The 23,992-nt window shown below is 34.0% G+C and overlaps 1 protein-coding gene across 14 annotated transcripts in view; it reads right to left on the bottom strand.

The window, feature by feature from the left end:
- The window catches only part of SYCP2 (synaptonemal complex protein 2), a 30,432-nt gene extending 7,311 nt beyond the window's left edge, over positions 1-23,121 (bottom strand). For 3 of the 14 annotated variants that reach the window (XR_014573078.1, XM_083801767.1, XM_083801757.1), the window contains exons 1-32: positions 19,750-23,121; positions 18,936-19,076; positions 18,562-18,690; positions 17,576-17,680; positions 17,020-17,044; positions 16,020-16,105; positions 15,054-15,142; positions 14,494-14,528; positions 13,726-13,868; positions 13,597-13,649; positions 13,049-13,094; positions 12,731-12,826; positions 12,098-12,158; positions 11,397-11,545; positions 10,703-10,777; positions 10,042-10,197; positions 8,892-8,991; positions 7,791-7,909; positions 6,961-7,056; positions 6,758-6,830; positions 6,595-6,652; positions 5,901-6,037; positions 5,450-5,814; positions 4,898-5,016; positions 4,063-4,099; positions 3,331-3,395; positions 3,166-3,223; positions 2,386-2,441; positions 1,778-1,826; positions 1,490-1,658; positions 1,042-1,109; positions 11-187 (exon numbers count right to left, since the gene is read on the bottom strand). Coding sequence is in view for 13 of the 14 variants with exons in the window: in XM_083801767.1 (XP_083657893.1) it covers positions 11-187; positions 1,042-1,109; positions 1,490-1,658; positions 1,778-1,826; positions 2,386-2,441; positions 3,166-3,223; positions 3,331-3,395; positions 4,063-4,099; positions 4,898-5,016; positions 5,450-5,814; positions 5,901-6,037; positions 6,595-6,652; positions 6,758-6,830; positions 6,961-7,056; positions 7,791-7,909; positions 8,892-8,991; positions 10,042-10,197; positions 10,703-10,777; positions 11,397-11,545; positions 12,098-12,158; positions 12,731-12,826; positions 13,049-13,094; positions 13,597-13,649; positions 13,726-13,868; positions 14,494-14,528; positions 15,054-15,142; positions 16,020-16,105; positions 17,020-17,044; positions 17,576-17,680; positions 18,562-18,690; positions 18,936-19,076; positions 19,750-19,773 (3,159 nt within the window). In the remaining variant the exon portion in view is untranslated. Of the gene's footprint in view, positions 1-10; positions 188-1,041; positions 1,110-1,489; positions 1,659-1,777; positions 1,827-2,385; positions 2,442-3,165; positions 3,224-3,330; positions 3,396-4,062; positions 4,100-4,897; positions 5,017-5,449; positions 5,815-5,900; positions 6,038-6,594; positions 6,653-6,757; positions 6,831-6,960; positions 7,057-7,790; positions 7,910-8,891; positions 8,992-10,041; positions 10,198-10,702; positions 10,778-11,396; positions 11,546-12,097; positions 12,159-12,730; positions 12,827-13,048; positions 13,095-13,596; positions 13,650-13,725; positions 13,869-14,493; positions 14,529-15,053; positions 15,143-16,019; positions 16,106-17,019; positions 17,045-17,575; positions 17,681-18,561; positions 18,691-18,935; positions 19,077-19,749 lie in introns of those variants that run through there. The other 11 variants (XM_083801756.1, XM_083801761.1, XM_083801762.1 and 8 more) reach the window with 11 other exon arrangements.
- Positions 23,122-23,992: the final 871 nt, after the last annotated feature.

Below are 23,992 nucleotides of genomic sequence, written 5' to 3'. Positions count from 1 at the left end.
AACTGTATACCTGTACTTTTGATTTCTCCTTCTTAGAGGTACATGCTGAATACTCCCTTTCTGACTCCTCTGAGCTGGAAGGCTCTTTGTAATTTTTCGCTAATGCTGCTTTTCGAGGTCGTTTTGTTCTACAGGTTTGTTCTATCACTTCATCTTGTATTGAAGCTTGTTTTTTACGTTCAGTTTCCTTCAGAATAACAAAAACTTCTCAATTTATACCACAATATTTAATAAGTGATAATAGGAGAGTAAATAGTAGGCTGATGCAATTTTGGTTAATTAGGTACTTTAAGACCTTTTCAGTTTTCATTTACATGGACTAGACATCACCACTAATACCTACATATAGTGATATTTTCATGTTCACAATTTACACTGAGTGCATATAAATAGCTTTAAGCTACTAACATTAAATAGATTTGAATGATTAGTGTACAGTCTGAGACACCAAAGAGTGGTTTTGCGGGGCAGGGTAACATGGTGGTTTTTTATTTGTCTTTCAGCTGTAGCTTACAAATATCTACAAGCGTCTTCCATAAACATGCTCATAATCGCTCATAATTCATTACACCCCCAATTTCAATAGGCTTACAATATTTTTCAACTATTATTCTTTACTAACATCAAACATTTTTCTTTTGTTTCAGTACATTACCTATATTCATTTAAAGAAATTACAATCTCAAAGCCATTAAAAAGCAATTAAGCATATTAGCCACATGAAAACCCTCACTGAACAGCTAATGACCTATTCAGTGGAGTAGATTGTTACTAAGCAGTAAATAGGCATAATCGATTAAGAAACAAAACGTCTTGATGGACAATAATCATTCCAACTCACAGCTAGTATTACTCCAGAAATACTTCCTAAATACTGTCTAAAAAATATAGTACCTGAAAACAGCTAACTGCATTTAGAAAATGATTTTGAAATAAGCATGGAGAAATTGCATATATTTATGAAATATAATTTAAAAAGCATTGTTGTAGTGAGTTAAGATATTTAGAATATTAAAAGTCAGGTTGCAAATTTACATTTACCTTTTTCTTTTTTGCTGTTTTGCCTTTAGATGCATCCATCTGGCAAGCAGGTTCAGAGAATTTATCTGCTGTTACCACACAAAGTTAGAAAAAAAACAGGATCATAATAAAATGTTCAACATTTCAAAGTTTAGCTGTAAAATCATGAAATCACTTTTATGCCTATGAACATGGTTTAGTAAACTGCCTTCAGTGTACTATTTAAAAATCCAAGGTTTTTTCTTGAAAACAACCTCACTGTCTACAATAATTTTCCATATTAAAATACAGACCTTTTGGAAATTAACGTTCCTAAATGATTAGGATAATTAATCTAAAAAGTCCTTATCCTCAGAAACAGGACAACTAAAACCTACCATATATACAAAAAAGCATATTACATACTGTACAGTTAGTATCTATGGGCAAATTTTATTTAAAATACTTAAATACGAAGAAAGTTTCTTACTTTTGCCTGCAGTTATTGATTTCCTTAAGTTTTTATTTCTACTATAATCGATTAACTGGGGTTTAGATTTTGATTCTTGTAGCCAGCTGATGTCTGTCTTGCTTTCATCACCTCTGTATTCTGTGTCTGTGTCACTGAAGAGATGCTTCTTGTCCCGATTGTTTCTAGTCTATAAAAAAAAGTTCTTCTAAGTTACTCGCTTACTTTTAATTTACCTTTCAATTACATACTTGGTATTTAAACACAGGAAGACAAACTGTTTTGTTTCCACAAAGTTCTGAGCCTTACTTTTTTTCCTGCTTTCATTTCAGTGCTAGTTTTAATTTCATCTGGATTCCTTGATTTAAAAAAAAAAAAAAAAAAAGAAAAGAAAAAAGAAAAAACACCTTTAAACAATAAATCAACATCTAAATCTTTCTGCTATTCATATGATGTATAGATTAAGGATTCAAACAGATGTACCTATTTTTGTTCTCAAATCTACTTTGGAAAGATCTGTTCACCTTAAACCCTAAAGGATACATGTATTTGCTAATGATCAGTAACACTACAATTAGCAGTAAGTCCCTTTGCAAGCAGGGCATTAACCAAAAGCTACCCCACTCTGTTCAGGAGGTTAAATCCCTGTAGTATTCCATGAATACTAAAGCTGCTTTCATCATGAAACACAATCTTTCATTTTTATCAGGTTATAGAAAATGTTAGATATGTTTTCCAAAGGAAAATGATAAAATAGACTAGGAGATGATAGCAGCTATGTTTACTGCTTGAAAAAACAACAGTCAAGATATGTCCTGTATGCATTCCCTGGACTGTCATAATGGCATGCTGGGGAATGCAGACAGTACTATACTTGCTTATCCTCAGGAGACTAGGACACAACATAACATCTCTACCCGTTTTTCTTTGGATCTGTATGAATGTTCTGTTCCTTAACATGACAGTCTTGGATCTAAAAAACATAAATAAATGAGAATAAATGATAAATTTCATTCAAGATACAGTTTAAACAAAATTAAACAGGCCATCAGATAACATGGTTAAGGGCTTTTCTGCTCAGTTTTTATACTCAGCAATTAACTGACTATGATTAATTTCTATCTTAGAAATTATTTAAGAACAGAGTTGATAATTAAAACCAACTGGAACTGACTAAAGCTTGTGTCTCTCTAGCTAATACATTTGCTTCCAACCACTTGCCTTCCAACCACTACTTTCACCTATTCAGTAGGCTCCTCTTAGCCAAAAAAGGCAAAACATTGTCTCTTGTCATCCTTTGCTTTTATTTTAGCTAGATTTTCTCGTTACTCACACAGCTAGGAAAAGATGTCTTTACAGGATGGGATGTTGAAAAGAAGGCAATAATTATTATTTTTTTAATATCTTTTAATAGATACATAATACTTCCTACAAACTGTTTCATTCTTAATTCAGGAAAACAATTTTTTAAGTGGCCAGAACCTTATGATAGCATATATCATTATACATTTGAAAGCGATGGAGGTAACTATGTATGTACAAAACAATGACTTGGCAAACTATTTTTTCCCCACACCTTTCAGTGACACTAATTTGAATTTTTAGATGTTAACTATACTTTCAGTAGGCATAATTTTCATTTGATAGAGCTGCTTCACATTCTATTCATTACATATAAGTTTCAGCTATATTCTCACCCCAAGCTTTATTGTAGGCTCATCAGACCCACTGATGTTAAAGTTGTAGACATCATCCCTGTCAAACAGACATAGAGATCAATTTTTTAAGTACGTAAATTAATATTTCTCATAGTTTGATAAGGGTAATTATAAATTTTGTTTGAAAATGTTATAACTACTTACAAAATATGTCCAGCGGTTGTATCAAGGAAAGTAGTAGTTTTCAAGCTTCTATTTTGAACTTTTTCCTAGACATAAATTGGAATTTACTCATGTCAAATTGGGACTACGTCTTTGTACAATCTGTCATTTCACAGAACAGGTTTTTCAGCATGAACTTATGGAAAAACCTAGCAACTTTTCGGACTTGCACTTGATTAGCAGTAATGCAATACGGCAAATGTAAAAAAGAGCTAGTAGAACCTAAATCTTTTAGGAGTTATCATTTAAGGATGCTAACTAAACCTCACATCAATTGTTTTTCCCCCCAAACATTAGGAGTAGTTTCTGTATCCTAGCTAGATCTTATTTAAGGATTCTGTAGTCTCATTTAGACCAGCTTGATTACTATAGCATTTTAATTGTAAATGTTTAGTATTGTTATGCTCAAAATTAAAGAGTCCATATTACTCACAAGGAAACAGACTCAATTACAGAATGTGTAAACAAAAATTAATTGGAGTTTCTCTGGCTAACAGTTGCTCATAAAAATATTATTCCAGAAAACAAAAGAATATATATATAAAGTATGTTTAGATAGTTAACATTCAATGCAGAATTAACACTAACTTCTACAGAGTTGTTTAACATTCACCGATATTTGTAAACTTTCAATTTACATCTACTAGATGCCATCATATATGCACACGTTTGTTAAGGAAAAAAAAAAGGAACAAAATCAGTAACTCAAATTACCTTATTAACACTGAAACAAGATTTACTTAAACATGGTCTGAAAAAATAAGGATACATTTTGTTAGATCCTAAATAGAATATATATGAAAATACTGTTTATACAAATAAAAGCCTTATGTAATACGAATTTAAAGGTATTCAGACATTTAAATAGTAAAACAAGTGGCTAAAAATAGATCAGCTCCCATTCATTTTTGTGCTTTACAAAAGCTATGTACTTAGCAGCTAGGTACACGCTACTACGTACACACCCTGCATGTCTTCCAAGTCACTATCCAAAACATTCAGAAGGTGAAGTAGTCTAACAACTACTCCATTCTCTTGTCATCCATTTAGTATCAAACTGGAAAGGAGGACATGTAATTATATGTAAAGTACATCTCCATGTATCAGTGCAAGGTAGGACTAGTCTTCCCATTTAAGAATTTGTTAATTTAAACCATCTGACAGCCAACTGTTTCAGGAGAAGAGAACTAGGAACACTTTTGATCATCAGAAATTTGATAAATTAATCCAAATTTGAACCCTGAATGAAGAAGATAGGATGGAGATACCCAGTATTATGCTGTGACCATCAACTATTCCAGCTAAATTCTCTCCAGGGAAAGTTCTGTGAATGAATGAGTGAAAGAACACTGAATGGAATTTCTAACAGCCTTGTTTCAACTAATGCAACTACATGCCTCCTGCTCTTTCATACCATGAGGTTTATCAGAAGTGAACAAAAAAATTCATGTAAAAGCTGATATGCAATAACTGTAGATAGAGAAGTAGATTGCAGATGAAGTTCCACGAAAAAGAACAAGCATAAAAGTATATATAGTTTACATCATACCTGTTGAAACCTGAGGAGTCTCTTGTTTTGCTTTTCTCGTTAGTCTTTTCTTTATATCTGTCACTGATTTTAGTAATTAGTGATTTTGTTGCATCTGTCATTTCTTTAGACTTTTTTTTCTAGAAAAATAAGAGTTGAATATTCAACTTTGAAGCCATCCAACGAAAGGGTAAAGCTGCAACAGAGCTACTGTTTTTCCAGTAATCAAAAGCCTTCTAGATGCTCTAAATAACATTTGTTTGAAAATCATTTTCTCTTGCATTGTCCATACAGTGGGCCATAAGACATGAGGTTAGCAAATATTTTGTTTTAAATGTTTTGTTTCTGTGTACTGTGTACATTTGAAAGTGAATAAATGAGAATTGCATGTGAAGCACAAGTGGGCTGCATATTTAAGAATTATTAATAAAAAGCCTATTTAATGAATTAAATAATGTAAAAATAAGTTTGAGAGTAAATGAAAGTAAAATACATTTTGACAATTTTGGAATACTGGAAATTTGACAATTACCTTAATTACTTGTCAAAGAAACAAAGGTAAGAAACTCTCACCGTTTTTGACTGTTTATTATTTGAAGTCTCTTTTCCTGAGAGAACATCAGCTTCTTCTTCCATATTGCTGTATTTTGTAAAATCAGAATGCAAAGATGTTTCTGACACTCTAGCTGAAAGATATGTTTTAAATGTTTCAGCAGTAGTTGAAGTATTTTTAATTTCTGTATTCAACTGTTTCAGTTCCAAATTATTAATGCTCTTTGACTGTCCACTCAGTATTTTGCAGTTTTCTTCCCTCCTGATTTCAATTCCATTTTGCTGCTGTTTTTCTCTTTTTTTATTTATTTGTTTATCTGGAGAGGTATTTCCACAAACTGAATAAAAAACATTTTGTTTCACATCTCTTTTGTTAAAAACAGGAACTAATACAGAAAGAAAGCAGAGCCATAGGTTAAAAACTCATCTGAAACATTTTTAACACTAACAATTAACAAAATATGAACATAACCTGAATGGGATGTAGGTCCTGATGTCAGATTTAGTTTTTGCCTGCCACCAGTTGTTATATTCTTCTCAGGAACAGAACACGCTCTTTTTTTCCATATTCTTTTTTTATCAGAAGAACTTTCCAAAAGACCAGGCAGTCTAATAGAAATGATACCATCATATTATCAGTAAATTTTAGAAAGTGTGTGTGTCTGAACTACAACAAACGTACACCACAACATGGGAAAATAGTGATGGCTTATACATATCAGAGCATTTTACGTTAGCGCTAAGCCTGCTACCATTGTTCAATTAACCAATGTACTGTTAAATGGCAAACCTTCACAAACAATACACATTTTTAAGTCAGTTTCAAAAAGGCAACAATGCCTGATGGCCATCATTAAACTTGAACCCAGATAACTCTGTGGCGTGTCTACAAGAGTTAGAACTTGATGAAGTCTGCTGCTTCTTATGGCACAGTTCACCTACTTATATGTGATCCCATGTCATTTTTATCTTACCTTCTGATGTCATCTGAGATAATTACTCTCCATGGTACTACTAAACATTACTTTTAATGAGTATTATTCTCAAAGCAATCAAAGACTAACTAAATGGTGAATCTGTTTAAGACAACAGAATAACCTTTTCATGAAGTAGTCATAAGAAAGTCATAAAACAGCAGTGACTTGGCATTCTTTTCCAATACTTACGGATGTTTGTTGCTTCTCCCTGTTGGCTGAGAATCAGGAACAATATCTAGTGCATCATCTAAACAAGACATTAATTTGTTATCAATTATTTTTGAAAAAAAAAAAAAAAGACAAGATTAAAAAAATTAAAGTAAGGACTATCAACACTTGTAAAATTACTTGCCTAAAGTTTGCTTTCTGGTGGCCCTATTTTCTGCCTCTTGTATATTTTTTAGAACTTCTTCATTACATATTCCCTACAGGAGAATAACATCCAAAATAAAATACCGTCATAGAACTACAAACAGTAAGGCACGTCAAACTTACAGTTCCCCTAATAAAACAGAGAATTATTTTTTCTTTTAAATGAAGTACTGGTTCCAATACCTTTTCAGGTAGTTTTGCCTCATCTCTCATTTTTGACTTCCTGGCATTCTGTTCTGTTTCAGAAAATTCATTATCTGGTGTACATCTTTGCCCATTCTAGAAAGTAAAATAAATAACAATTACAATCCATAAAAAACAGAACAAATTTTCCCACTAACACTTGAAATATTCTAAACTATACATTCTATATAATAAAGCCTTTTTTTGAAGCATAGCTATATCAAAAACTGCTTCAGAATCCCATTCTTGGGGATCTGACCTGAATCTGACTCAGAAAAACATTCAGAGATAGAAATAAAATGTTAGTTTGATGTCTTTGTTAACTGGAAAAGAACCAAAAATACACATACTCAAACTGCAGTTATTCAGTGACACCTATGTAGCTTTATTAGATTTTAATGGATTCCTGATCACAAATGCTCTAAAACCGATGCTACAAATGCTATAACCTGAAGACATTAACATTTCACAACTGTAGCTGACTGTATTATATGTTCTTTAAGTCTACATCAACATTACATAACTGAGATTTTATGTATACACTATTGTCACATTATACACAAAGGAAGAATTGTGGTTGCTAGTAGAAGCAAGTTCTGGGGTCCGAACTGGTGACTGAATGCAAGTTTTGGCTATTTTTGTAAGAATTCAATCTGACTTTAGAACGATTAAACCTGAAATCCAGAGGGCAATAATACATTGTGTATGTAACACACTATTTTCTAAAAGTGATTGCAAAACTCTAGCTCTCCAAAATACAAATTAAGAACATATTAGAATACAAATTAATGTTAGTCTGAGTAAGACTTAGCTACAGATGGCATGCATACTCCAGTAGGTTCTTTATAGACATTTTTTGTTCTGGTCTCATTTATTTCATTACTGTTAGACCTTTCAGCAGAGCTCATCATTTTCAAAGGTAATTTAAATCGTCCTTTACAAGGAGTGGCTGAAAGCAAACAAGAGATGTGTTAGAATTCTAGTATTTGATCAATATGAAGAGTGTTGCCCATGACGTCATTTATTGCATATACTTTATAAAAGCTGAGTAGCATTTATATTAACTCATTATCCATCTTGAATAATTTTATTGATTTCAATTAAGTTATTAAGGAGATTAATGAGCCTGTGGTGGATGTCTGGAGGCAAGCAATGTTTTTACAAACAGGCTCTAGTAGAAAATGCTTAGTCATCTGTTTAATATTTTACTGTAATACATTTTGGTTGGGATAGATAGTGTGGTGAACGGCAAATAAAAAAGCTAGAGAAATTCTGTATTGTTCCATTCTAATTAAAATGCTTTCATTTCTATCCTCTGTTCTTTTAATTTGTATGATTGACTAAGGATATTGATGCATTTGAGATCACTAAAGACAGTAAATTAGATTTGTTAGTCACGCTGTTTGGCTGCTAGCTTCATCTCCAGCCTCTACTGGCTTTTGTCTTAAAAACCTCTCCCTTTTCTTTAGAAAATATCTGTTACAGTAGAACTGTTAGTAGGAAAGTGATGACTCCTATTTGTGATAAAGGAAAGTTTCTTTCTTATCCCTTTCTCTGTAAAAAGTACTTCTGAAGTAAGCATCAGAAGCACTGGGCCTGTGACTCAGACCTTCCGATCCATTGTTTCCTACTTTGCCTCACAAGCTGACTTCTCAGCTTGCTCCAGCACAAACCGCTTACTGACAGCTGCAATAAAACCAATAGGTGGCTTTCTGCTGTTTGGAATACTATTCTGCCTATGGAACAGTAGCAAGTGGCCTGCTTTAAAAATTTCAAGTTTAAAGCACCTGCTAGGGAGATTTTATGAAGTCTATTACTCATTTCCAGTTCTGCGATGGATTACAGTTCATCCTTGTATTATGTTATCTCAACCAGCCATCTCAAAGACTATTTATAGTTTAGTTTTACCATGAAAGTACTTGTAAACTTACATGTACTAACAAATAGCAGTGGACTCCGTGTGGGAAATCTTGTAGTTCCAGGAATAAGCACTGATGCTTCAGACACCTTCCTTTTACAAGATGTGGTTATCTTGAGGCACAAAAAAACACTTGGCCATAATACACAGACTTAAGGATGACAACACAAGTTTTTAGAAAATCCATTTCCAAGAGTCTTTGAACATTTTGCTATTGAAATATCAACTGTTCTTGCTACACTCATCAATGAAACAGATTTTTTTACACAGTTCTCTTTCCATAAAAAAGTTCACCATAACACTTGAAACTAAAGGATTTTAACCGAGAGCAGCAATTGTTGTTCCTAAAATAATTCAACAGTACAAGGCCAAATCCTGTCCCTGGTTAACAATCAAAGAAACCAAGATGACTTCCAGGAGTTTCCACAAACCTATCACATAAACCAGCAGAACCTCAGGAACAAGTCTACTGAAGACAACTTCTGACAAGACATGCACTGCATGACTATTGCATGACGAAGAAATGGCAACACACGGCTTCATCTTTTTCTCCTAACATATCTGTAGTTATTTCCAGTAGAACCATAATACATTCATAACTTCACAATTTTTTAGGAACTATGTAGCAAAAGAAATACCAGGCTTCACAATCCTGCTCCTCCCAGTTTAGACCAGAGAATCAGCTATGCACAGGGACAGGCCCATCAAATTGTGGTTTGGTTAATCAGGACACAGGATTAATCTTGACAACATCAAAGCTTTTTTGTAAACATCTGTGAACACCCAGAGTATAGGACCTGTCTCTAATTAGAGCAAATACTATCGCTGATAAGTCTTCAGAAGCTATACTTGACTTTTGCATAAGGTATCTAAGCGTACCTTCAAAACATTCCTCTCCAAGGAGAATTCTACAAGGATAATGGTCTATTAAAGAATGCTAAAAATTGCTCTTTTTTTTTGTTACGTATTTTGAAACTATAACAGTAATGATGACAAACTTTGTTGAAAAATCATTTACACAGCTTAGTGAAAAGTCATAGGGAAATCAAAATCTGTATTATACTTCAATTTTAAAATAACAGTTTTTTATATTCTAAAGTATATAAACATTTAAGTTTACTTATTTCTTATGTATTCTTTTCTGTTCTGATACTCCAGCTTACCTTGGAGGAACTACCTTTGCATTTATCTTGGTTGTTGTTTGTGCACAGAGTCCTTTGTGTTCCTGGAAGTTGCTGTGTTTTGTACTTACAGAGTTTCTCCTCTTCTTCAGATTTTTCTTCCAAACATGGTGACAACTGACTTTCCGGTACCAGAACCTAACACACACACACATATATACACACACACACACAAATTACCAAAATTCTATATAAATGCAAACATAAATATAAATCCAAAATACTATAACATTTTGTAGTTATATATATAAACACACACTCAGAAAAATTCTTTACCTTGAGTAACACCTTCCTCACTATAGATTTTAATGAACTTTGGAGCTTATATACATATAGTTTGAAAAGTATCCCATCTGTTACTTTACCTAAGAAGAAAGGGTCACCAAATCACAGTTCCAACAAAGAAACTTCTGTATCTATTTGTCTGAAGTATTCAATTTACATATTAATGATTCCTTCCGAAAAGGATACAAATTAGATACAATTCACACTTACTAGAAATCATTTAATTGGTTTTACAGCCTTTTTTGCTCATTGGTGTTTTAAAAGTTCTTGCTTTTATGGTGAATGATCATAATTAGCTAATAATCAAGAACAAACAACAAAAAGAAAACAGCCATCTCAGCATACTGAAGTAAAATACCTGGGATCCACTTTCATCAAAGATGACATGCACAGTTGTTTTGGCAACTGACGAAGACTGCTTCTTACTAAATCCCTACAAAGTGAGTAACCATCTATGTAAAATAATCACTTTGCTCACTTTTTTAAAACAAGAAACAAAAATAAAATAGTTAAGTCTGAAGTAGTGTCTGAAATCAGATTAGAGGGGAAAATAGATTCCTGCAAGTTCACAGCAGCTCTGTTCCTCACACATTTCTCGGTCAGGAAGAGTTCTGGGCAAAGTAGTTTGCAACAGGCATAAAAGGAGCAAGCTATGGCTGGCTAAAAGTTTTTGATTAAATAAATCAGTTCATAAGAGGGTAAGTGAATAGTAACGAGTCATTTCTGATAGACCTCAGTACGTTTAAACATCTACTTCCTGTGTTTCTGCCAAGTCATATATGCAAAATGTTAATTGTATATGCAAAACTCGACAGTGAATCCTTTACAGCCTCTTCATTTTTGTTGCAATTATTTTTAAATTTATTAGTCAACTTTACTGAAGCTTAACAGATTATGGGAGAAATGCTGTTCTGTAGTGCCAACGTTAATCAGAAACTATCTGTATAAATAGATAACGATAAAATAATCACAGTTATAACAACATTTATATGGCAATGAAACATTCATTTCAAATTGAATAAAAACTGTTAGGAAGAGTGTTTAAATCTTACCTTACATTTACTTAATCCATAAACCTTTCCGGTTACATCTTTGATTTCCAAGATAGAATCAAAATATAAAAAAATTTTCTCTCCTTCTTGATTACCCACATTCATTGGGCTTTTTAGATCTATCGTTAATAATTTTTTTGAATCTTTCTCTGGACAAAAACAAAATTGCAAAAAGTATTTTCATTAGAATTTTGTAGCTCTGTTCATGTAGTATTTGTAAACACATGATACTTATTTGTATGCTTCAGTTAAGCTATTAAGACATGTTTTATTTAATTCTGTCTAACCTACAATAGACATTAGTGAAATAATTCAAGATTTAATCTAGTAAAAATATTTATTCTATATATTTACCTGTAGGATTTTTTCTGAAGGTTACTTATAATAGCTGCAGGCAAATTATAGGTATTTACAAATCCATTCTAAGACATTTGAAAGGAAAATTACTAAACATTATTGTTTTATGCTTTATTTTGCATTAAAATATCTCTAAGACATCAGTTTAAAATTATTTTAATTAAATCACACCTGCATGCCTAAAATGCTAATAAGACTGCAGTGCAATTTTACAAAAAAAGTACGTGTAATGTTTTCAGTGAGAATTTTGCTTTGCTGAGAATTTGAGTCAGTACTTTATTATTAATCAGTTTGAAAATCCAAGTTAGTGTATAACAAAAGATCACATTCATGACTGCTAATACCTTCAAGGTTGTACAGGACTACCTCTTCCTCTGGTATAATGACTGTTTCCCATTGATGATCCTTATATAAAAATATACATAATTTTGAAAAGAAAACCATATATTACAATTAAATGGAGTACACTGACCAGAAAGCTATTCAGTTAAGATATTTTTTCAGTTACAGAAAAATATACTCTGTTAGAAGAAGTGACAATGAACATCAGCTTCATTTATAACAGACAGTAATCTTTCAGAAGATCTTTGGTAGAAATACTCATCTAAACGGTTGAGTTAAAACCACAACTGCCATTTGATTCTATGATAGTAATTTTTAAACGGTGTCTTGTTCATATGTGCTATTATATATTAAATTGTTCACAAACAGTATTGGTCATTACTTTGATTTTTTTTTTTTATCTCAGTACATTAAAAAAAGATATAACAGTGGCATCAATTTTTCCTGGCAACATTTGCCTATTTCTGCACCAAATCATATATATTTATATATATATATATATATTTTTTTTTTTTCTCTCCAGATGCAGATATAATTTCAACATGTTGATGTAGGGAAACAAACTTGATATATTTGAAACCATGTGCATCTACTGCCTTAGAAGAATCAAGTGTGACAGAAAAAACTTAGCTTACTGCATTATCTGCTGCCACATAGAAAGATATACTTCTACTACCAATGTTGAAATCAATCCAAAATTCTTCAAGGTTTTCATCTAATGGTATCTGTAGCTGAAAAGAAAAATTAAGATGAAAGAATGAGAGCTAAGAATAATGATTTATACCAGCTAACAGGCTTTGTGTTACAGGTTGACAAACTACAAATACATGGACTTCCATACATATGCCTGAAAAAATCTTATTTAATCCTTAGTTCTCTGAACTAGAAGGCAAAGAAATACTTCATCTGCACAAATAAAAATCTATGGATATGTGATTAAGTCTGCACTTTACCTCATATTTATCAAGAGCTGCTGACAAGCACGGATATGTAAAAACCCTGTAAGAAAAGGGTATTTTGTCAAAGACTAAAATGCTATAAATTTTGCATATCTGAACAAAGCAAATGGATTGCTTTCAGCACAAAACTTATGTACTTTAGAAATTAAGAGATCACAGTAAGCAAAAGAAGTCACTTAGCCCAATGTTCTTTATTTAATGAACAGTTTCTTCGAACTGACATTATGTTTGTCTTTTCTTCCCAAGTGTAGGAATTACATAAAATTAACATCTAGATAGAGAAGATAATACCTGTGGCAATGTGCCAAAAGACAGTATTTCCTTACTAATTAATGCTTTGAAAACAAAACAAAACACAAAAACACCTAACTGTCTACAGTTCCTTGACTTAATACCACAGCAATATTAGTCTTATTTGCTCGTATTGTTTTAATTCAGGGTTCACCAAAAACAGTTTTTGTGACAAAAAGGGTACTCCCAATGAGCGGCCATTGACTCCAGAAAAGAAAACATATTAGTGTTAAAAAAAAAATCAGTTTTACCTTCTTTTGTCTCCAAGCATGCCATTCACCTGGTTAAGAAATTTTCTGCAGTCCTATTAAAACAGAGACATTTCTTGAATAAGTGTAACAAAAGTCTACCTCTATGGAAACATTTTTCATATGACTTACTGTTTCAAACTCAGAATCTTTAATTCCTTTAAATGCACTGGACACAAAGTCCATGGAAAACCATTGGCATGCCAGTTCCCTTCTTTGTTTCTCTGGTATCATTCTGCATAAAGCTTCTGTAATGGCTACTTGCAGATCATAGTCTACGACAGAATACATTTTGCAGGAATAGTAATTTTAAGGATACTACTGATTTCCAAAAAAAAAAAAAAATATTGTATAAGAAACTGGTACTGGCAGTGCTGAGCTTTTACATATTACACATCGCGTTATATCCAGGAATGTAATCCATAAAGGATATATAGATAAAGAATTACAGGAATAAGGATGACTGAACAACTTAGTTTCAAAGTAAAATTTCAATCAAACTCTCAGGGAATGTCAAAGCAACGCTAGGCACAAAAGTAAGCGATAAGAAATTTTCAACTTTCACCTGAATGGGGGGAAACCAAAGTGATCCCTGACAGAAGCTACAGTAATACTGAACATGGCTAGCAATTTACTATGCTCAAAGATTGATTTCCTTCTGATCTTTGCTGTTTAAAAACTTATTTGCTAGAGAAGAGGACCAAAAGCTTCAAAAAGTTAGCTATATTCTGCATACATCTGGTACATTCCAGTTTGCAGACTGTTTTCATGCAATATTTTCTTCTTCAGAGGACTGTAACTGCAAAATTGTGCAGTTTCTAAAGGTATTCTTCTCAATTTTGAAGGGGTCTACATGTAATTTTTAAGCTCAGTACTAGGTTGTTTATTAACCATGCTCACCTCCAGCATCCAAAATTCTCCTACCCATGTCACTCCTGCAAAAGTAAGCAGTTTTGTCAAACTATGACAGCAAAAAGAAAAAAAGCATAGAAGTTTACTTAATTACAATCTCTCGACATGTGAGCTGAAACCCTGATTCAGCTGAATTATCAGACTTCAGAGGGGTAGTCTTTGATCCGCATAGGACATACAACTGAAAACAACACTGGGGAATTGAAACACCTGATGTGTATGTTTTTGTTTTTTAAATGCTGTAAAAAGTTTTCCAAACACACAAAGACATTCCTTCCAGTGAGTGATTCACTGTGCTCTACACACATCCTTATAATTAAGAGTGTAATTGTTTAAAGACAACTGGGATGAAACAAAACCTAACTCAGATTGAAAATGAGGCAATTTAGGGTTGTAAGGGGAAAAAAACACAAAACTATGAGAATACCTGCCCACTGCCAATGGCAACATAACAGCAAATGCAAAAATGAGTTAAACAGGGACTGATCTGTATGCATTATAAACAGTCCTGGTTAAAAAAAAAATTAAAAAAATCAAAGATTATTTACATGACAGGCAGCATTTCCTTTGTAGAAAATATCTTTTTCCTGGCATCTCGAGGCATGTTGTCAAGCATTAAATTAAGTTTTCTTACTACCTAAGAACAGTGATAAAAAAAAAGGAGTAGGATTAAATATTAAGTAAATATTAAATAAATTGCTGAAGTTTAAATTATTCTCTACCTGCATTTTGGGCCTACATAAAGTATTTCATATGACTGAAGAAAATAACATGCTTAAGTAACTGCAAAACAAAAAAAATTAGTTCTGTTTGACCTTAAATGGCATCTATCTTAATAAAACTACCTCAACTTCCATAACTTACATTACCTTTAATGTGAGTATCGGTTGTTAAAGGGTTATGTTTCTTATTTGCAAGGGGTAAATATAGCAACAAACTTTCAGAGCTAAATTCTCTCTGCAGCTGATTGCTGGCTGCAGTGTACCTCAAATTTGCTTTAAAAAGCCTGTGCTTTTGAGACATAGCCTTAAAGAAGAAAATTATAAAAAAAAAAAACAAAAACAAACCTTTTCCTTTCTGTAAAGAGGAAGAAAACCCCCCCCAAAAAATGATGTTAAGTAAAATAAATACGAGAAATTTGAAGTACTCTAGAAGGCGTACAAGCTTCCCACAAGTATCTAAAGTATTTATTACATTCTCAAAGATATTTATAGCAACTATATTGCAGTGTCTTGTTTTCTATGCATTTATATAACTTTTGCAACAGAATCTTTCTACCACCATTTTGTAATTTATTGTCCGAAGCAAAAGTTAAGGGTCAGTAGCTGAAAGTTGTTAAAAACATAAATGACAACAAACATTCCAGAAAAATATTAAATCATCCTTCTGATATTACAACACTATTCTCTCTCTTTTTTTTTTTTTGTAGGATTTGTACAGTTAAATTACTATTTTTTCAAAGTCTGTTTAAACACTAAACAGAAAACTGCTGCTTAGAAAAAGGAAACATTTACCTCCTGCTGGACATAAATACTAATTCTTACATCCGCAATGAGGGTACATATTCTCAGAACAAAGTTTTCTAACATTTGCATTTTACCTAATGAAGAGAGAAAAAAAAGATTTAAGGTTATCAGGTTTTTTAGGGTGCCCCCTCACCCAGCATTTGGAAAAAGATTCTTATTTGCAGGTGTAAACATAGCATGTCTTTCTTTCCATATAGGATTACTGATATATAAAAACAGATGCCTTAAACTTCACAGTGAAGATGCAAGACAGAATAGTACTTCAATTTATAGTAAATATGTCCTTCTATGTTTACATTCCTTTGTATCACATTCTCACTGCACAAGTCCCCTGTGCATGGAGCTCATCATCACACTGTAACTCAATTCTGAGAGATTAAGTCTGACCCTGGGATTATGTCTTCCCAAGGACAAGGAAGGGATCATCACTTTGACAGTGACAGCCAAATGGTCTTTCTGCCACTAGTGTTACCTCACTGAAAAGTAAGAGTGCTATTCGTGAAAACAATATCCAAAAAGACATACTACTGTGCTATGGAATGCTGTGCCTGTTTAGAAACATGGTTCTTTTCAATAAAGCCTCCACTTAGTTGCCATCACTAAATAGATGTTTTCTTGCTTTTATTACAGATACCAGCGAGTTACAAAGAAAACCTGTCTGTACAGAAACCTTAAATTAAACTATCAAAGTTATAGTTGACATTCAAGCTTTTTTTTTTTTTTTTAAACATGAAAGAGAAACGTGGTTCTTTGTGCATAGAATAGCCCTCTTGAGGATAAGCCCTTTTATCTCAGTTTACTAACTGCAGCATTTAGAACAGTGGAATACTTACATTAGTCATGAAACCTTATTACACATGCACGACTCAGAACTACCTTGCCTTTAGATGGCTCCATAAGTAACGAGTTATTTTTACACCGATAATTTTTAGTGTTCTGAAAGAGACATTTTAACCACCATAGCTAGAGTATAATTTTTTAAGCTCACCTTCAGGTCTGCTATCATATACAGCCTACAATAAACAAGAAAAAGCACTATAAATATTACAGCATAAAATTCAGGTCACATGTACCTAAAGCAAGTAATCAAAAAACATTTAAGATTTTTCAATTATTTCATCCTTAATGAGGAATACAGGAGACCTTTTCTAATACCAACTTGAGTTTCCCAAAAGGATATCTGTTAAATTTCTGGGGATTATTTCCCCAATATTTTTTTGGGCAGACATTTTTACAAAAAACTCACAGATCTTACAAAGCTTGGGTCCTTGGATTACGGATTAGTATACTGCTAATTTTTGGAATAAAAAATTAAACCTAGGGGTCAATTTTTGTTCACTAAAAACTTTTTTCTTTTCTTTATGGTAATGAGTAAGAATACAGGCAAAGTATTTATCTACTTGTAATCTATTTCGGAAATAATTGTAACATTAACTTAGAAGGATATTAAGTGAAAAATGTTTCAATGTCTTTTTGTCACTAAACTACTAATATTTATTTTCACAAATACACACAATGGATTTTATTTGTCAACATATTTTTACCAGCAATATGTTGAAGAAATCTTCAGCCAGAGTTGTAAGGATTTTATTATTTTCATTTCCTCTAAGGATCAAAATTCCTTTTACCTTTTCAAACCAATTAACCATGTAAAGAGAAAATAAAAGCAAACGTATTTTAATTGCATGAAAAAAGACAAGTTTGTAGTATACTTAAGTGAAATTAAACAAACTATACAAAGGTTAAAATAACAACAACAACAACGTTTCCAGCCTCCTGAGCACACTTTAGAGAGACTGAAATTTCACACTCAGGTCATTTCAGTCCTGAAATCCGTTACTAAGTCATTTCTGTGGTTTTCTAACACAAAAACTGGAGATCTACTTTTGCAACTGCTGTCACAAAACAGAACAGCCAACAGTGGATGGTGGCTGATTGAAAAAGTGTTTGCAGGTGTGAGTAGAAGCATGAAGTTACTGCCACTTTTTTGGAAAAAGCAGTTCAGAAGTCAACTGAATAACGGTCACCTTCTGACACTGCCATTAACGTTCTTCAGTAAAATCTCTGATGAAAGCATTAAGGAAGTGGCGGTTTTCTTTTTCCAGTATATTTAACATACTGAGTTACAAATGCTTAAATTATTTAACGTACGCATTTAAATAACAGAAAATAATCAGGACTATAATCTGTTGAAAGAACAGATACAATATTATTGTTGTATTCACAAAAAAAATATAAAATCGCATGAGAAAATTATAATTCCTGACTCAAAAACATTATAGAAAGTAATTATATATTGCATAATTTGGCAAACTTCCACTTTAATGGAGCAGTATCATTTTATAAGGACCTGGTTGTCTAAAAACATTTTAATATGAGTAATGTTTGTTGTGAAATTGTAAGAAATTCTTAATTCAGAAGGTAATCAAAGCCTAAATTGAATACTAAGCTGTTCAATACTGAAGCATTACTTATGTATGCTTCATTAATATATTTCAGAAGTTCCCATATGGTTTATGGTTATACTTATCTTTCCAATAAGACCATATTTTATCATTGCTGGGAGCCCATCTTCACCGGCTATGCTGATTTTTTCCCCGCATTTCCAAAGAGAATTTAGTAAAGTTGAAATGGTTTTGAATTCTTGTTTGTCAAGCTCCTGAAATTGAAATTATTATGATGATTTAAGCTTTAGTGTATAGTACTAGATGTTACATTTAATTAATCAGATGTCTTTGTGTTCTCAAAAGCCACCCTAATTACAGTTCAAATAGAGATTTTGTTCTTAGACTTGATTTCAGTTTTTCAAGTCATCTGCTGGTATAAATCAAGCCAAATGAAAAGAATATTTTTCAGACTATTACAATGGCAGTGTAGATTATTCTCATGTAACAATGACACTACCCGACACAGAAGCTTGTCTAGTTTGTTGACAAACTGTTTGCTGCATTTGTGAGAGACATTTTCACACTCTTCTGTTTCCAGATATTGTTCTAACAATTCAAAATCTTTTCTTCTTGTAGCTTCATCAATTAACTTTTCAAACTGTCAAGAGTAAAAGAAAATAGAACGGTATTTATGTATGCTCAGGACTGATCTTGATTTAATAAGGTTTAATGTATGTCTTTCATGTAGTAATCTGCTAGATTCTCAGCAAACACACTGAATCACAAAATAATTAAGTATAAAAATGGAAGCGCAGAACAACATATCTGATATATTAATCATGCAAATAGTTACTTTTTGCAACTTTTCCTTAACTGGGTGTTTCTTTCTTTCCTCACGTTACAAACAAGCGCTTACGTAAGTGCTTATTGTGTTAATGTCCTCTCCTTAGTACATTCAGGAAGTTGCATTTCCAAGTTACCTATTAGTGACTTTAAAAGCTATTAGGACATTGACTACATGTTTCCTGAACTGTTTTGCCTCTCTATTCTTTCTAATGCAATTATAAGCAGATTTCAACATTTTGTTCTTAATTATCATCCCAACTGCTTCAGGTATATCCAATGCATATGAATTATTTTCATCAGTAACAACTTCCAATTCCTGTTGTTCTCCCAACTAACTTCTTAGCACTAACATATGTCAATGGAAAATTTCTTCCTACCACACTTTGCCATACTGCAAATTTTACTTTTATTTGAATACCAAAAGAGGTGCTTAAAGCTAGTAATTAAAACAATCAATGCTCATATTCTGGTCTATAAGCACATACCTGCATCTCATTCCTGGCTGCCATTTTGGCAATTCATCTACTCAGCTGCATAAGAAGGGAACAATCGTCACTTGACCAAAACGTGATTCATTGACACAGACTTACAGTAAGTTTTGCAAATACCGTTTCAGTAATTAACGAGTCAGGAATATATTAAATATGAAATTAACTTGGGAGCTAAGATAAGCATTCTTTTCATGGGCAAGCAATTGCTTAAAATTAGAAAAGAGGAGAACCAATGCTCAGCTCTAGCAAGGAAGGCAAGGCAGAGGTTCTGCAGCAAACTGTTCCTGACGTAGGAAAGTGCAGCAGGACAGCGGCTCGTACCGTCACCACTGGGTCATCCAGACAGGAAAGTCAACGGCAGAACTCCTGAAGGGCCTCGTTGTAAATGGGTAGATGAAATTATGTAAGAAAAATGTGGTAATGCATATGGGGAAAAAGCCTTCTTAATTATATCAAGTCATGGACTCTGAACTGCCTATTACCAGCAAAACAAAAGAACACCTTGAATTAAGTTTTCTAAGTGTTAGTGTAAAAATCAGAAGCAGACAAAAAGTACTTGTTTTAGATAGAGTTAATACATAACAAACAATATCTTGATGCTTTGTATGTTAATGTGTATCTAGTGATCTACCATGTGCAGTTTTGGTCTCCCCATCCCAGAAGTTATATAGAACTAGACAAAGGGAGTAACAATTAAAACCAGGGGATGACTTCTGTATAAGAAGTAACTGAGAGTTCACGTCATTTTCGCACTCCTAAGTAATGCTGAAATAACACATACAGGGTAATTTTTTTCCCACGCTTTTTTCCAGTACACGAATGCACCTTCCTACAGGGCAGCCTTTGCTATCACATCACAATTCTCTTGTCTAGTCAGAGAAGCCAGAGAATCAAGCACAATTCCCCTCACAGGTGCCTCCTCCTCGACGGGGGCGCGCCACCTCGGCCCTCGGAACACCTGGAGTCACCGGCATCTCCCCCCCGAAACCTGTTACTGAGTGGAAGGCTCCCCACACTGTCCCCACACTGTCCCCACACCGCCCCCGGCCGCGCCGCGCCCCCCTGGGAGTAGCCGGCGGCGAGGCTGCCGCAAACGGGCCAGCATGGCGGCCCTCACCTCACCGCCGCCGCGGGGAAAGCCCGCCATTTCCCGCCGGCCAATCACTCCCAGCCCCACTGTTCGCGAGCCAATCGCCGCCCGTGAGCGAGCCCCCTGCAAGCCAATCGCTGTCGGAGGCGTCCAGCGGGAGGCGGGCTCTTCTTGCCGTGACAGACCAGCGGGTAACGTCCCGGGCGCCATCGGCCCAGGGCCCCGTTCTAGCGGGTGCTGGCGGCTCCGTGCCCCGGGGCTGGGGAGGCATCAGCCGCGGAGCCCTCCTCACGTTCGGCCTTAACCGGGCTGGGGCGAACCATGGAAGCTGTCAGGCTCTCCGCACGAACAGCTGCGAGGGCTCACGCGAACTTTGGGGAATGTTTTTCAAGTCCCACTTGCCAGCAGCCCTGTTGAAAACATAGTTTTGTCCTTGCTGAAGCTGCCGAGATAACTTGTGAAAATAAAAACAAAAGCTAAAATACATTATGACTTCACTGAATTCAGTGGTCCTTCTGGGGTTAATTCCTTTCAAAGGATTTATTTGGGTCACAGATACGGCAACCACGCTTAAAAAATTCAGAGAAAATAGAAGGAAAACCATCTTTGGAGTAGGAGAGCACTAATCGCAGGAGCCCCTTCTGCCCTGTGGTACCAGGAACACGTACCTTGAGCGGAGGTCTCGAAAATGCAGTGCTAGGCACCAAACCCAGGGCTTGGCACAGCTCCCGGGGTGTGCAGAACAGAGAAGGGTCAGAAGCGTTTGTGCCCAAGTTTTAATATCAAATGTCAGCTGAAATAGCTGCAGATCTGAGGTCATAAGGAGAAGGCCAAATCGGGAGAGAAGTCAGTACTAAGTCAGTACTAACATTAGACTCCCGGTGACAAATGACTACGCGCTCGGACTTGCTGTTCTGGCTTTAGCAGACAGTGCCAGAAAGTGCATGCAACTGATTGCACCGAGCACTGATGATACACTGCTTTAAGTACTGTACTTACAGTTGACTATTTGTATATTACTACTACTAGAAGCTGGAATTTATTTATTTTGTAAGATAAATTCAAATACATTTGAGACTAAATGTTGAAATAACACTAATTGCCTGTAAGATGAACCTCATGGTAGGATGCTCACAGCAAAAGCAAAGCCAACCTGTTGAAAAATCAGATCAACAAAATAGTATTGATATTTATATTGCTGGATATTCAGATATGAAGATCTCCGATGAAGGAAAGGAATTAGAATACCTTTCCCTTAAATACTTGTGAACTGTGGCATTGTGCACACATACATGCAAAACACAGACTAAAATAAATTTACACTCTTTTCAAGTGATATGTTGAAATCAGAGCACTATCTTTATCCTTTACTGCTCTCTGGTTAGTGTACACTGTGGATACTGTATTTATTTGCAGGTTCTGCTTAATACTCTATTCTAGTTGGGAAAGTGAAAACAATGAAGGCAGTACTACTAGTTCAGATTCACACCAGCAGCATAGGAAAAAAAAAAAAATAATAAAGACCAGATAATATAATACCATGTATTTCTACAAGCACCCTTCTTTATGTATCTGTACGGATTATTTATAACACAATCTCTATATAATAAAAAATGACATTGAAATTCTTTAACAGCATAAGCATTTCCATGTATTTAATATGATTTGCAATAATAACGTCTTCCCCCAAGCAACTTTGGCAATGCAGTGTTAAAGTTATTAATGCTGATTAAAAAGTAACTGGTAATACATGTGTTTATGTCTTCTAATTAAATGCCTGTGTTTTGCTTTAGAACTTGGCAACAGGTAATTCAGACTTTAACTATATCAAATAAATGCTTGGCACTGAGGACAATGCTTTCATGTAGAAGATAAAATCAGTTGCTGTAAAGATGTAAAGACTCTTACTCTATGTATATATATTTTCAAGAAGCTAGTGAGTGAAAAGAACATCATTTGAGCTGGGAAGTGTAGCAAGGAAAATTGGAAGAAGAAATGGAAGAAAGAATAACACAACTGTGAGGAACAGAACCAGTTAAGAGGAGTCTAGTTCAATTCGGGAAATGCTATTAGAAGAAAATACTCCTCTCTTCTTTTCCTTGAGACTTCTTTTCCATATTAGAAACTTATCAGAATAACTGGCAGTGTGCCTTTTTCCAACATTAGGTCTTAAGCCTGCAAGCGCCATATGCACAGATCTGAGGTTAAATGGCAGCAAATTCCATGTGAGAAGTGGCATCATGGTCATTTTTCAAGCTATATAGACTAATCACTGTATTTTTTTTATAATATTTTTCATTTTTAGCAATTCTTAACCCACCTTATTTTCCTAAACTGAGTATGTTGCTTCATAAGCAACAACTCAGCTCTACGTTGTCCAAAGAGCAACTGTTAAAAAGAGAACCATTAACAAACAACATAAACCGTGAAAAGCTTTTATTACAATCTCTTGTATTAAAATAGCCATAGTTTTATTACTGGTTTTTATATGAATTAAGCACTTTACAATTTTACAACTCTCCACTAAAAAAAAAATGACCTTTTGTCTAACTTACATACTTTATTGACATACTGTGTAATGTACTTTTTTCCAGACAAGACAATCAGGAAAAACAACCCCTTTTCATTTACGTGAATTCCATGTTTGGTTTTAAAAAACAAAAACAAAACATGCTTGAAAGAACCTTGAAACTGTGGACTTCTGGACATTCATTTATTGTATGACTATAATAAATACAGGTTTTTGAAAGTGCATTACATGACAATAACTCTAGTGAAGAATTCACTTTAACAAAATCCTCAGGATAAGGGAAGTGCTCAGTTTGAACACAGTGCAAGCAGTCAAGCCATCCTGAGAACTTATGAAAGTTCATAAGTTTGCTTTCATTGTAGGTGCATATTACCACCATTTAATGGCTTAATCCTTTTTTTTTTTTTTTTTTTGTCAACTAGACTTCTTTTGATGTTCACTACTGAATGTGACAGGAAAAAATGAGTGCAAATTTCATGTCATGTGGCAGGACTCAGTACTCATGAGTGAATATTTAGCAGCTTAGAAGCTCCCTACAGAAAAATGTTTTTCATATATTGAATTAATCCCGAGATCACACTCAGTTCCATTAGAAGGTAGGCTTGCTCAACTCAGCC

This window comes from Anser anser (assembly GCF_964211835.1).
Source record: "Anser anser genome assembly, chromosome: 16".
Taxonomy (NCBI): Eukaryota; Metazoa; Chordata; class Aves; order Anseriformes; family Anatidae; genus Anser; species Anser anser.
The sequence above is the reverse complement of the archived record's forward strand: the minus strand, read 5'-3'. Positions and strand labels throughout refer to the sequence as shown.